General features: G+C 45.5%; 1 protein-coding gene across 1 annotated transcript in view; it reads right to left on the bottom strand.

Annotated features, from left to right (window-relative positions):
- ADGB (androglobin) overlaps nt 1–14,058 on the bottom strand; it is a 790,434-nt gene that overhangs the window by 170,292 nt on the left and 606,084 nt on the right. Inside the window, exon 25 of the mRNA XM_029594040.1 lies at nt 10,024–10,177. Within this exon, the coding sequence (XP_029449900.1) occupies nt 10,024–10,177 (154 nt within the window). The remainder of the gene's footprint in view (nt 1–10,023; nt 10,178–14,058) is intronic.

The following is a 14,058-nucleotide window of genomic DNA, read 5'->3' as shown; positions in this document are numbered from 1 at the left end:
TAAATCTCTAAACATGACTCAAGAAACCCCGATTACTGGACCAGCCACCATTTCCTTACTTCAGCGTTTAGGTGAATCGGAGATGAAAACAAGTCTGATTTATCTGGAAATCACATGTCTCATCTGACCGCTGGTATGTCATGATTAATTCAGAAATCACATGAAATGAATCCATTCAATTTCTTTATTAAGTCCGTGTGGTGTGACTAACTGCAATTGATAAATCCATCTTTGCTCGCATTGCCTCAGTCATTTAACTCTATCTCCCCCTCTCCAGTGTGGATGTACTACTTCTAATACTGTCCACCATATGTCCTCAAAATGATGATTGCAATCTTTAAAATGTGCCACCAAGGGTTCTTCAATTCTGCCGGTCTTTAGGCAACATTTATGTTCAGTCAACCGAATGCATATTTGACGTTTAGCCATGCCCACATAGGAAAGGGGGCATGGGCAAAATATGGCATAAACCACGAACGTGGTATGACAAGGGAACTCTGGCAGAGAGCTGGTTTGACCTGATGCTGTGGTGATAGAGGTTTGCATTAGGGATGTGAATCGTTTTAGGACGATTAAAATTATCGTCCGATAATTTTAATATCGTCTTAAACCATTATGGAACACAATACAATAGAGATTCTAACGATTTATCGTTATAAATCGTTAGAATCGTGAGCCGGCACACTAAAACCCCCTAAACCCCCCCCCGACCCTTTAAATTAAATCCCCCACCCTCCCGAACCCCCCCCCCAATGACTTAAATAACCTGCGGGTCCAGCGGCGGTCCGGAATGGCAGCGGTCCGGAACGGGCTCCTGCTCCTGAATCTTGTTGTCTTCAGCCGGCGCCATTTTCCAAAATGGCGCCGAAAAATGGCGGCGGCCATAGACGAACACGATTGGACGGCAGGAGGTCCTTCCGGACCCCCGCTGGACTTTTGGCAAGTCTCGTGGGGGTCAGGAGGCCCCCCACAAGCTGGCCAAAAGTTCCTGGAGGTCCAGCGGGGGTCAGGGAGCGATTTCCCGCCGCGAATCGTTTTCGTACGGAAATGGCGCCGGCAGGAGATCGACTGCAGGAGGTTGTTCAGCGAGGCGCCGGAACCCTCGCTGAACGACCTCCTGCAGTCGATCTCCTGCCGGCGCCATTTTCCGTACGAAAACGATTTGCGGCGGGAAATCGCTCCCTGACCCCCGCTGGACCTCCAGGAACTTTTGGCCAGCTTGTGGGGGCCTCCTGACCCCCACGAGACTTGCCAAAAGTCCAGCGGGGGTCCGGAAGGACCTCCTGCCGTCCAATCGTGTTCGTCTATGGCCGCCGCCATTTTTCGGCGCCATTTTGGAAAATGGCGCCGGCTGAAGACAACAAGATTCAGGAGCAGGAGCCCGTTCCGGACCGCTGCCGTTCCGGACCGCCGCTGGACCCGCAGGTTATTTAAGTCATTTGGGGGGGGTTCGGGAGGGTGGGGGATTTAATTTAAAGGGTCGGGGGTGGGTTTTAGGGGGTTTTAATGTGCCGGTTTTGCGATTTTTCGATTTTTCACGATTTTTCACGATATTTTACCCCCCCAAACGGCAACAATACGATTCCCTCCCCCTCCCAGCCGAAATCGATCGTTAAGACGATCGAGGACACGATTCACATCCCTAGTTTGCATTGATGTAAGTGGACAGCACATGCATTTAGTACATGATTTTGTGGTTTCAACTATCTTGGGGGGATTGAAGCAACTTGCATGGACTACGTGATCTTTAATATTCCGATCTCTGGAATATGCGATTCAGATCTGTTGTTTGAATAAAGGATGAATTTGTTGGAAAATTTCCCAGTGCTTTCTAATGGCTCTACTGATAGAAGCTGATGCTAAACTGTGTTTGAGGACCAGGATCTGTGGGTTTGATTCTTGATCTAATGGTTTAAAAAAAAAAAGTAATTTCTGTTTGCATACAGCGCTCTGCGGTATGCTGTTTTAACACAATGGACCGGATATCCCCGCTGTTAAAAACGCTCTGCCATGTGTTTCGCTTGATCCTTGTATTCAGTACGGTCTGTACATAATCTTCTTAGCCTGAGGAATTGTCCTAAAGGCAAATTGGTTTTAAAGCTGACCGGGTGGAAACTGTCAAAGTGAAGCAAGTTATTGTGATCATTGGGTTTACGGAATATACTGCTCTTAAGATTTAGCAAAATTGCTTACCTTGTAATAGGTGTTATCCCAGGACAGCAGGATGTAGTCCTCACATATGGGTGACGTCACTAGTGGAGCCCCAGTGCGGGAAAACTTTCTGTCAAAGTTTCTAGAAACTTTTGACTGGCCCAGTAAGGCCACTGAGCATGCCCAGCATGCTATGATATTCTCTGCCACAGGTGTCTCTCTTCAGTCTCGTATATAGCAAAAGCATTAGCAAAAATAAAATAATAAAGGTATGAGGCCCAACTCTGCGGGGTGGCGGGTGGGTTCTGTGAGGACTGCATCCTGCTGTCCTGGGATAACACTTATTACAAGGTAAGCAATTTTGCTTTATCCCAGGACAAGCAGGATGCTAGTCCTCACATATGGGTGATTAGCAAGCTAGAGGCTGAGTCATTTTGTATTGAGGCAACACTGGAGTATTGTTGTTGAAATGAGTCAGCCGAAGATCACAGAACATTGGATGTAGAGGGAGTTGGGTTTAAACTGGAAACAAGTTCTTTAAGACAGATTGTCCGTAGGCTGAATCTTGTCTTCCTTGCTTGTCCAAGCAGTAATGAGCTGCAAAAGTGTGAAGAGAACTCCACGTTGCTGCTTTACATATGTCAAGTATTGGCACTGAACAATAATGTGCTACTGAAGTTGACATTGCTCTTACTGAGTATGCTTTTACTCGCCCTTGGAGAGGAAGGCCTGTTTGTTCATAACAAAATTGTATGCAATCTGCTAGCCAATTTGAAAGAGTATGTTTTCCCACAGGTTTACCTGGTTTGTTTGGGTCATAGGAAACAAAGAGTTGATTGGATTTCCTGTGGACTGCTGTGCGGTTTAAGTAGAAAGATAGAGTACGCTTGCAATCCAAGGTATGTAAGGCCCTCTCTCCTTGGTGAGAGTGAGGCCTTGGAAAGAATGTGGGTAAAACTATAGATTGATTTAAGTGGAATTCCGTGACTATCTTGGGGAGGAATTTAGGATGAGTACGGAGAACCACTCTGTCATGTAAGAACTTAGTGTAAGGTTCATATGTGACAAGTGCTTGCAACTCACTAACCCTTCTAGCTGATGTAATGGCTATGAGGAAAATAGTCTTCCATGTAAGAAATTTTAGCTCACTGGAATGTATGGGTTCAAAAGGAGAACTCATAAGTCTTGATAAAACCAAATTGAGATCCCATTGTGTGGCTGGATGTCTAATTGGTGGTTTGAGGTGAGTTAAACCTCTCATAAACCTGCTGACAAGAGGTTGTGTAGAGATAGGTGCATCTGCTACCTGATTATGGTAAGCGGAAATTGCACTTAAATGTACTCTTACAGATGAAGTCTGGAGACCAGATTCTGAAAGATGGTACAAGTAGTCTAGTAAATAATTTGTAGGGCAAGTGAAAGGATTGATGTTGTTTTGCTTGCACCACAAAGTGAATCTTTTCCATTTGGAAGCATAGTTCTTCCGTGTGGAAGGTTTACGTGAAGCTATAAGTACTTGAGATATATTGGATGAAAGATTGAGTGGTTGTAAGATCAAGCTTTCAACATCCATGCTGTCAGGGATAGGGATTGGGGGTTGGGATGGCGCAACTGACCCTGATCTTGAGTTATGAGAGTGGGAGCTACTCCCAAACGAATTGGATCCCTGACTGAGAGGTCTAGGAGTGTGGGAAACCATACTTGTCGAGGCCAATATGGGGCTATGAGTATCATGGTCCCCTTGTCCTGTTGCAACTTCACTAGAGTTTTGGTTATGAGCGGTATTGGAGGATACGTGTAGAGTAGGCCTGAGTTCCAAGGGCGAGCAAAGGCATCCTTGGTTGGCCTGTTGTTCAAGTTGTATAGGAAACAGTAGTTGTCCACTTTGTGATTCAGATGTGATGCAAGAAGGTCTACTGTTGGCTGTCCCCAACGTTGAAATATCCTGGTCACTACTGAGGGATCCAGGGACCATTTGTGTGGTTGGAATTGACGACTGAGTCTGTCCGCCACTACATTGTGAATGCATGGCAGATAAGTGGCCTTGAGAAACATGGAGTTGTTCAAGGCTCAACCCCATATCTGAGCTGCCTCTTGACAAAGGAGGTATGAACCTGTTCCTCCTTGCTTGTTGATGTACCACATGGCTACTGTGTTGTCTGTTTGTATCAGAACAGACTTGTTGGTAAGGCAGTCCTTGAAGGCATGTAGAGCATAGCGTATAGCTCGAAGTTCCAGGAAATTGATTTGGAATGTTGCTTCGAGCTTTGTCCAAGTTCCTTGTGTTTGGAGAGTGTCTATGTGAGCTCCCCAACCCAAGGTGGATGCATCTGTAGTTAGAGTTATTTGTGGGACTGGTTGTTGAAAGGGTAGGCCCTTGCGCAAATTGTCCTTGTTCATCCACCATAGTAGAGAAGAACGTAGCTGGTGGGTTACTTGAATTTGGGTATGCAGTGGTTGAATGGCTTGGATCCACTGTGATCTTAAAGTCCATTGAGTTATTCTCATGGCTAGCCTTGCCATAGGAGTGATATGAACTGTGGAGGCCATGTGGCCTAGTAAGGTTAGAAACTGATGAGCTGTTGCTTGTTTCTTTGAGTGAATCGAGTTTGCCAGCAGGAACAGTGTTTCTGCTCGATCGTCTGGTAGAAAAGCCTTTGAGAGGATGGTGTTCAATTCTGCTCCGATTAATTGAAGCAGGTGAGATGGAGTAAGATGAGACTTTGGATAATTGATGAGAAATCCCATGGAGTGCAGTAGAGCAATTGTTCGGTTGAGAGACTGTAGTGCTCCTTGTTGAGACTGGCTTCTGATGAGCCAGTCGTCCAGATATGGGAAAACATGTACACCTTCTTTGTGTAAGGGTGCTGCTATTACTGCTTGGCATTTGGTGAACACTCTGGGAGCAGATGCCAGTCCGAATGGCAGCACTCTGTATTGGAAATGTTGAAGGCCCACCATGAAGCGCAGATACTTGCGATGAGGAGGGAATATTGGTATATGAGCAAAAGCATCTTGAAGATCCAGAGAACAGAGCCAATCTCCTGCTTGAAGAAGTGGGAGCATTGTGCCTAGGGAAACCATCCTGAACTTTTCTTTCTTTAGAAATTTGTTGAGATTTCTGAGGTCGAGGATGGGATGTAGGCCTCCGGTTTTCTTTGGAATGAGGAAATATCTGGAGTAGAATCCTCTGCCCTGCTGTGACCTGGGCACTGGTTGAATGGCCCTGGCTCTCAGGAGGGTGGATAATTCTATTTGTAATTGAATTATTTGAGAATTTTGTTGTGGGCAGGAAGCTGGTGGAAATTCTGGAGCAACTGAGAGGAAATTTAGTTTGTAGCCTCGAGACACTATGGAGAGTACCCATTGGTCTGTTGTTATATTTGTCCAATTTGAGTGGAAATATAAAATTCTTCCTCCCACTGGTATGTTTTGTCTGGGGTTTAGAAGAAGGGCCTGTTCTCTGGGCTGTTGTTCAAAAACCTATCGCTGGACCAGTCTGTGGAGGAGGTTGAGTGCGGGTTGTTCTGGGTTGTCTAGATTGTGAGCGTTGAGTAGGCCTAGAAGGCCTAGTTCTAGCAAGTTGATTGTAGTACCTTCTTGGTCGGTAGTATGGTCGCCTAGGGTCTCTTCGAGGAAGATGCCTAGAGGCCTGAGTTGTTGTGTCTTGTGGTAGTTGGGACAACTGTCTTAGGGTCTCTGTGTGATCCTTAAGTTGTTGGACAGCATCCTGTACTTTTTCCCCGAATAAATTGTCTCCAAGACATGGCAAATCTACAAGCTTTTCTTATACCTCAGGCCTGAGGTCTGATGCTTTTAACCAAGCCCACCTTCGTGCTGTGATTCCTGCTGCTGCTGTTCTTGAGGCAATGTCCAAATTGTCATAAGCAGCCCTTATCTCATGCTTTCCTGCTTCCAGACCTTTGGTAACTATGGCCTGTGCTGATTCTTGAAATTGCACTGGTAGAGAATTTGTGCGTTCTTCCATTTGTTTCCAGAGATCCCTCTGATACTGTGTCATACACAGTTGAGAGGCAGAGATTCTGGAAGATAGAAGTGCACTTTGAAAAAGCATAAACATTGTCAAGTTAAGTGTAAAACATTAATAAGACAGGCGAAGAGAAAATTTGAAATGAAGTTGGCTGTAGAGGCAAAACCTCATAATAAAACTTTTAAAAATATATCCAAAGCAAAAAATCTGTGAGGGAGTTGGTTGGAACGTTAGATGACCAAGGGGTTAAAGAGGCTCTTAGGGAAAATAAGGCCATTGCAGAAAGACTAAATGAATTCTTTGCTTCAATGTTTACTAAGGAGGATGTTGGGGAGATACCAGTCCCGGAGATGGTTTTCAAGGGTGATGAGTCAGACGAACTGAAGCAAATCACTGTAAACCTGGAAGATATAGTAGGCCAGATTGACAAACTAAAGAGTAGCAAATCACCTGGACCAGATGGTATGTATCCTAGGGTACTGAAGGAACTAAAAAATGAAATTTCTGATCTATTAGTTAAAATTTGTAACCTATCATTAAAATCATCCATTGTACCTGAAGACTGGAGGGTAGCCAATGTAACCCCAATATTTAAAAAGGGCTCCAGGGGCAATCCGGGAAACTACAGACCAGTAAGGCTGTCTTCAGTGCCAGGAAAAATAGTGGAAACTATCCTAAAAATCAAAATCGTAGAGCATATAGAAAGACATGGTTTAATGGAACACAGTCAACATGGATTTACCCAAGGGAAGTCTTGCCTAACAAATCTGCTTCATTTTTTTGAAGGGGTTAATAAACATGTGGATAAAGGTGAACCAGTAGATGTAGTATATTTGGATTTTCAGAAAGTGTTTGATAAAGTCCCTCATGAGAGGCTTCTAAGAAAACTAAAAAGCCATGTGATAGGAGGCAATGTCCTTACTTGGATTACAAACTGGTTAAAAGATAGAAAACAGAGTAGGATTAAATGGTCAATTTTCTCAGTGGAAAAGGGTAAACAGTAGAGAACCTCAGGAATCTGTACTTGGACTAGTGCTTTTCAATATATTTATAAATGATCTGGAAAGGAATACAACAATGAAAATTATTCAGAGTAGTCAAATCACAGGCGGATTGTGATACATTGCAGGAGGACCTTGTGAGATTGAAAGATTGGGCATCCAAATGGCAGACAAAATTTAATTTGGACAAGTGCAAGGTGTTGCATATAGGGAAAAATAACCCTTGCTGTAGTTACACGATGTTAGGTTCCATATTAGGAGCTACCACCCAGGAAAAAGATCTAGGCATCATAGTGGATAATACATTGAAATTGTGGGCTCAGTGTGCTGGGGCAGTCAAAAAAGCAAACAGAATGTTAGGAATGATTAAGAAGGAAATTATATCGTGATTTCTAGTTTGCCTCTGTGTTTGTCCCAGTCTCGTTCCAGTCTTGTTCCAGTCCTGCTCCAACTTTCTTCTGTTCCAGGATCCTTATGTTCCTTCGTCTCCCCAGGTAGTACCTCACAGAGGGGCGGATTTTCAGAGCCCTGCTCGCGTAAATCCGCCCAAAACCGGGCGGATTTACGCGAGCAGGGCCCTGCGCGCCGGGAAGCCTATTTTACATAGGCCTCCCGGCGCGCGCAGAGCCCCGGGACTCGCGTAAGTCCCGGGGTTCTCCGAGGGGGGCGTGTCGGGGGCGTGTCGGGGGCGGGCCCGGTCGTCGCGGCGTTTCGGAGGCGTGTCGGCAGCATTTTGGGGGCGGGTACGGGGGCGTGGCTGCGGTCCGGGGGCGTGGCCGCGCCCTCCATACCCGCCCCCAGGTCGCGGCCCGGCGCGCAGGAGGCCCGCTGGCGCGCGGGGATTTACGCCTCCCTCTGGGAGGCGTAAATCCCCTGACAAAGGTAAGGGGGGGGTTTAGACAGGGCCGGGCGGGTGGGTTAGGTAGGGGAAGGGAGGGGAAGGTGAGGGGAGAGCAAAGGAAAGTTCCCTCCGAGGCCGCTCCGATTTCGGAGCGGCCTTGGAGGGAACGGGGGTAGGCTGCGCGGCTCGGTGCGCGCCGGCTATACAAAATCCATAGCCTTGCGCGCGCCGATCCAGGATTTTAGCAGATACGCTAACACTAAATATGACATTACAAATTATGCGTTCAGAAAGGCAACTATATATAGACTAGCAGGGTTGCTATGGGGAAAAGTAAGGTTTAAAGGATAGCGGAAGGGGGTAAATAAACGGGGGTATAAAAGGGTTACCATAGGGAGAAAGGTAGGATTTAAGGACAGGGGAAGGGGGTAAAGGGGTATAAAAAGGGGTATATAAGGAGGTTCAGAGAAATGGGAGACAAAATAGAGTATAATTAAAGGAATAAAGGAGAAGGCTATAAGTAAGTTAATGACAAGGGCTCTTTCTCTGAAGGAGTAGAGGGAGCAGGGGGACTACGTAGGATCCGGATCAGGGTAGGCCATTTTAAAAAGCCATGTTTTAACCCCTGTTTTCAGTTTCCGAATGTATGGTTCTAGTCGGAGCTCAAGTGGCATAGTGTTCCAGAGGGAGGGGCCTGCAATGGATAGGGCTCTTTCTCTGGTGGAAGTGTGGTGAGCACATTTAAGGGAAGGAGTGTAGAGGGTTCCTGAAAGTGCGGTTCTAATAGGACGATTGGAGGAATGGAATCGAAGAGCATCCTCAAGCCAGGAGTGATTGTGGTTGTGCAGGGAGTTGTGAATAATGGTGAGGGTTTTGTATCTGATGAGGAGGAGATGGGAAGCCAATGGATTTCCTTAAGAATAGGGGTGATGTGATCGGCTTGCGTGTATTAGTAAGGATTCTTGCCATAGCATTCTGTAACATTTGCAGGGATCTAATAGTAGAGTAGGGAAGGCCTAGAAGTAAGGAATTGCAGTAATCCATTTTTTATAACATTGTCGCTTGCAGGACTGTGCGGAAGTCTTGCGAATGGCGTAGGGATTTAAGATTTTTTAGGATATGGAGCTTGAAAAATCCTCCCTTTGTGATTGTGTTAATGTGGTTTTTGAAGTTTAGTTGGTGGTCTAGGGAGACACCGAGTTCTCGCACGAAGTAGGGAAAAGCATTTGAGAGGAGGGTGAGGTCACAAGCAGATGGCGGCGTCCGGTCAAAGTGATTTGAAAGTAGGAAGGCTCAGTATTTGCAGGTAACTGATGTGAGCTATAGTTATGTACTATTTTAAATATTTGGATTATCAGGACTCATTATTGTTTTACTTTCATAGAACTGCAACACATATGATACATGGACTTAGCCCTTGATGAATGAGATGAAACACACATTGAGTCGGGCTGTGTATAATATAAAAAATGCTGTGGATCTCTGTGTGAGCTTCACATAAGGTAAGTCCCCCACAATCGTACTGCACTCTACTATGGAATACCCAAGGAGGTTTATATAAAAACATATATAATTAGTGGTCACAACTCGGTATGAAGACAAACAATCAGCATTGAAAAAATGAGATTCATGAGGGAAACCAAAAAAATAACAAAAGAGCCTAGAAGAATACAAAGTTTTAGGCTTTTAAGGCGTTGGTTGGAAAATCAAGAGTATTACTGCTTGTAAACCCATTAGTCAAATGCATTTTTGAATAAAGCAATTTTCGGGGCTTTATAAAAAAATGTTAAAAACAAGTTTCTGGAGACCGATGATTAAAAAAAATATCATAGCTTTATAGCAGTGAAAGTGACTACTTTAAGCAAAGTTACAATCCTTTGATGTTCTGCTTCACTATGCTTATATGAAGGTTTCCTAACCTCATTTTCTGTGATATTGGTGGTGCTTTTTTCATTGGTATATTGATACATCTCCATTTATGAGTTCATTTTATTTAAATGAGTTCTCACACACCGTGGTTATGTAGGGCTCAGACTTACCGTATTCTTCTTAAAAATCTGAGGTGGCACTTTGTGAAAGACTCTAGGGATTTCCTCCATTGTGTCATTATTAATGATGTGAAGAATACAGACGGGGATAGAGGAGTACACCTTTGGTACCAGAAGCATGTCTTCTGCCAGATGAAACACTTCCCTGAAATAAACATTAAGGAAACATCAATTAAAACTTAAAAGATTAATGTCAAAATCATATCATTGTAAGGTATTTGGAGTTCCTTTTTTAGCTGCTGGATAACTTTAATACTGCTCTACAGCACAACCAGAACCAGCTAACTCTGAATAATGAAGTTAGCTGATCATTGCTGATCTTGCAGCCTGTGGGCTATACGCAGGATGGCCTGCAGGGATGTCAAGCCAACTGGATCCATGGCCACAACAAGCTGTTGCATTCACAGACCCTTGGGCTGAGGCAGAATTGGTCAACCTGCAGGGAGGAGCCCTACAGGTTCCCACCATCAGCAGGTGGACCTGGATGAAGCAGAGGCCCAACTGGAGCTTCGCCTATACCAGCCCTCGTTCTCCTCGAGTTGAGCCTTTGAGTGCCAAGGCTGGCAGGTCTTAGGTGGGGGCCTCTGCTGATACCAGAGGAGTTCGTCGAGGTACTGGGTTGAAGCAGACAGAAGTCAGGCATATCCAGAGGCAGGCAGAGGTCAGTGGCAGGCAGTGGTGAAGTGTATGCGGTTGGAGGCAGCAGTCAGTGGCAGGCAGCGGTCAGCATATCTGAATATAGGCTGTGGTCAAACCAGGTATCCATCCAAAAAATAGGAGGCACGGATAGGCAGGAGAGGAAGGCAAGGAGAAGAATAGGCAGGCAATGAGGAAGAAATTAAAGAACTGAAGAAAGGGATGCTAGAACTCAAGAACTGAAGACAAGAATGTTGAATAGTAATAATGTCTACTGAAGAGTAGGAGGAACTGTTGCTGAGGGATGTTGCTTCCGGAGGGCTAGCCCTTATATAGGGCTATGCTACTGATGTCATCACCAAGGGCCACAGGGATTTTCCTGTCACGATCCATTTAAATGCCAGAGAGAGATGAGTCCCGCTGGCGGCATTTTGCCGTGTTGAGGAGCAATTTTCTGCTGCACGGCTGGCTGGCGGCAGCATTCGCCATGTTGAGGAGCAGTGCTCTACCAAATGGCTGGCTGGTGGAGATGTTTGCCACATTGGGAAGGAGCAGGAGGAGCCTGGACTGAGGATGTGAGTCGGCGATCCCCCGGAGCAGCCCGTGTACCGCCAAACACAACTAAATGTAGCCAGATACATGGCTGAAATAGTCAAAGTCTGCTTTTAGCTGGCTAACTTGTGAGTTATCCAGCTAAATGCCATTTAATATAGCCCCCTCGGTTACTAGAGGGTTTCAAAATGGTCATAAAGCAGAATTATGAGTTTGTCAGTCAATACAGTTAAAGTTCATATTCAGGGTGGCAAATCTTTCAAAAGATAATTGGAGTTCAGTTGAAGTGTCATGGCATACTGCTGGTATTATGATTCCAGGGACAGGAGCGGGACTGGATGCTATTGAGGCTGGTTGAAGCAGGGCAGGAACAGGGTAACCTCTGTGTTATGATTCCTCCTGTAGCTGGAGCTACGGGAGGCCTCTCACCTTTCTCTGGAGGCCGCTCTGAAGCTGGGTCCTCGCCTGATCTGGTTGCCCAGGTTTTGTTCCATGGCCTGGGAGGCCTTCGACGTCCTCGGGGCCTGCCTGAGACCTGCTTCAGTCTTCGCCTGGACTTCCTGGTTTGGGCCCTGCCCTTCTCCCTAGGGGGTCGGCCCACAGCTCTTCTCTCCAGTTACAGGGCCAACCAGGTGTGGTCCATCTGAACTCCTCCCAGGGAGTTGCTTGTTTCCTGTCCTATAAAAGGACTTCCTCTTCACTCAGTCCTTGCTTCGGCAAGGGGCTAGTCTACCTAGGCTATGTGTTCCTTGGACTTCCTGTGTGTTCCAGTGTTCCTGATGTGTCTGGTCCAGATGCCAGAATGTGGGACCCGTGCCTCCGAGAGTCTTCTCCTTGTTCTGAGTCTGCAGATTCCTCGTTGCCTTGCCTAGTTTCGACTCTGGAGGATCTGAGGGGTTTCCACTACCCTGTGCTAAGTGACTTTCCGAGCTTCTCCCGCTCTTCTCGTGGTCCGCGACCAGCCTCCTGGCTGAGTAGGGCACGTAGGAAACAGTGTGGTCCGTGATCAGCCCATTGGGTCCGCCCGTTTACGATGGGCTGTGTAGGGCGCCTGAGGGTCCAGCTCATTCCTCTTGTTCCTGTCTTCATCCTGAACTCCACTTGTGCCTTGCTCCAAGTTCCAAGACCTTGTTTTGACCGCTTCAGTCCTGTGCCTTCCTGACCTCCGTCCGGTCTGCCGCCTCTGCTGCTCCCTGCGGCAGGTCCAAAAAGGGCTGGGAACGGTCGGAGGACCATTCAGAGACCACCATAATGTTGTGGTCTTCCGGGGCATGTAGGTCGGCGGAGTGGCCGGGACTTGGTCCGCCTTCACCACCGCAAGGGCACACCTCACTTTTCTTCCACCTAGAGAGCCCTGGTATGCCAAGCCTCGAGTGCTTGCTCGAAACTGATGCTAGTCATAACACTCTGCCTATATTGGCTACCATCCATTCTGATTGAGCCCTCAGGCACTGGTGACTAGCAGGGCATAAACAGAAAGCACTTACTTGGGACTGGAACTAAAGGCCACCCACAAGAGTAGGACTGAGCTATTGACCAAATCAGGATACAGAAAGCCACCCACTAAAATAGATAAGATACAGGAAATGCAAGACAAGACTAAAACCAAATAAATAAGAGTAGGAAAGAACAAACAAACTAGTAGGTGTCAGATTTGGGCCACAAACAAGCAAATAAACAAGTACAGGATAGAACAGACTAAGACTAGGTCCTAGATTAGGGCCATAAAAGATAAGATTAGAACACATGTAGGGCCAAAACTAGGACTGGAACTGGGACCAAGCTAAGGCAAGGCACTGACCTTGAGATTGGCTTATAAAGGTGGCAATGCCAGAAGAACATGGCCCTCAGAAGGACCTTCAAGCTGTAGAGCCTAAAGGACAAGACATCAAGTATACATGGCCCACCGAGGGCTCCTATTGGCAGAAGGCAAGAGCTGCACACAGACCCTCACAATGTGTAGGCTAAAGAGAAGAATACGCTGAGTAACATAATTATAGTTATTCTCTGTGCTTTTGAGCATTCAATGAAGTTAGCAAGTAGCACATTTAAGACTAATTGGAGAAAATTCTTTTTCACTCAACGCACAATAAAGCTCTGGAATTTGTTGCCAGAGGATGTGGATAGTGCAGTTAGTGTAGCTGGGTTCAAAAAAGGTTTGGATAAGTTCTTGGAGGAGAAGTCCATTAACGGATATTAATCAAGTTTACTTAGGGAATAGCCACTGCTATTAATTTTATCAGTAGCATGGGATCTTCTTAGTGTTTGGGTAATTGCCAGGTTATTGTGGCCTGGTTTGGCCTTTGTTGGAAACAGGATGCTGGGCTTGATGGACTCTTGGTCTGACCCAGCATGGCAATTTCTTATGTTCTTATGAGCTCCAGAGTGTTTTGAAGATATAGAATTTACCCTAAGATATTGTTTTGCTTGTATTTTTATTTTTAATTGGTTCTTTTCTTTATGTATGTTTGTTTTTTGTATTATTTTTTCATTTAAAGTTTTTTTGTAATTCACTTAGTGGAATATAAGAATTTTAAAATACCTAAATAAGGGGGCCATTTACTAAGTTGCAATAAGGGTATTATGTGTGAAAACAGCATTTATCACATCATAAACAGTGTTTATTGCACAATAGAGTGATCCTGTGGTGATTTTCACAATATTGGTCATTATTTTGGGCCAAAATATTCTGCAATTATAATGAGTTGCTTTGTCTGGGATTTACATGCATATATTTTGCAAATCCATGCAAAGCAGCTAATGCATAGGTAGTCCTATGCAAATAACATAACACAGCTGGCAGAAGCCACATTATTTTCCAATCAAAAGCTGTAAATA

This window comes from Rhinatrema bivittatum, chromosome 3, assembly GCF_901001135.1.
Source record: "Rhinatrema bivittatum chromosome 3, aRhiBiv1.1, whole genome shotgun sequence".
Taxonomy (NCBI): Eukaryota; Metazoa; Chordata; class Amphibia; order Gymnophiona; family Rhinatrematidae; genus Rhinatrema; species Rhinatrema bivittatum.
The sequence above is the reverse complement of the archived record's forward strand: the minus strand, read 5'-3'. Positions and strand labels throughout refer to the sequence as shown.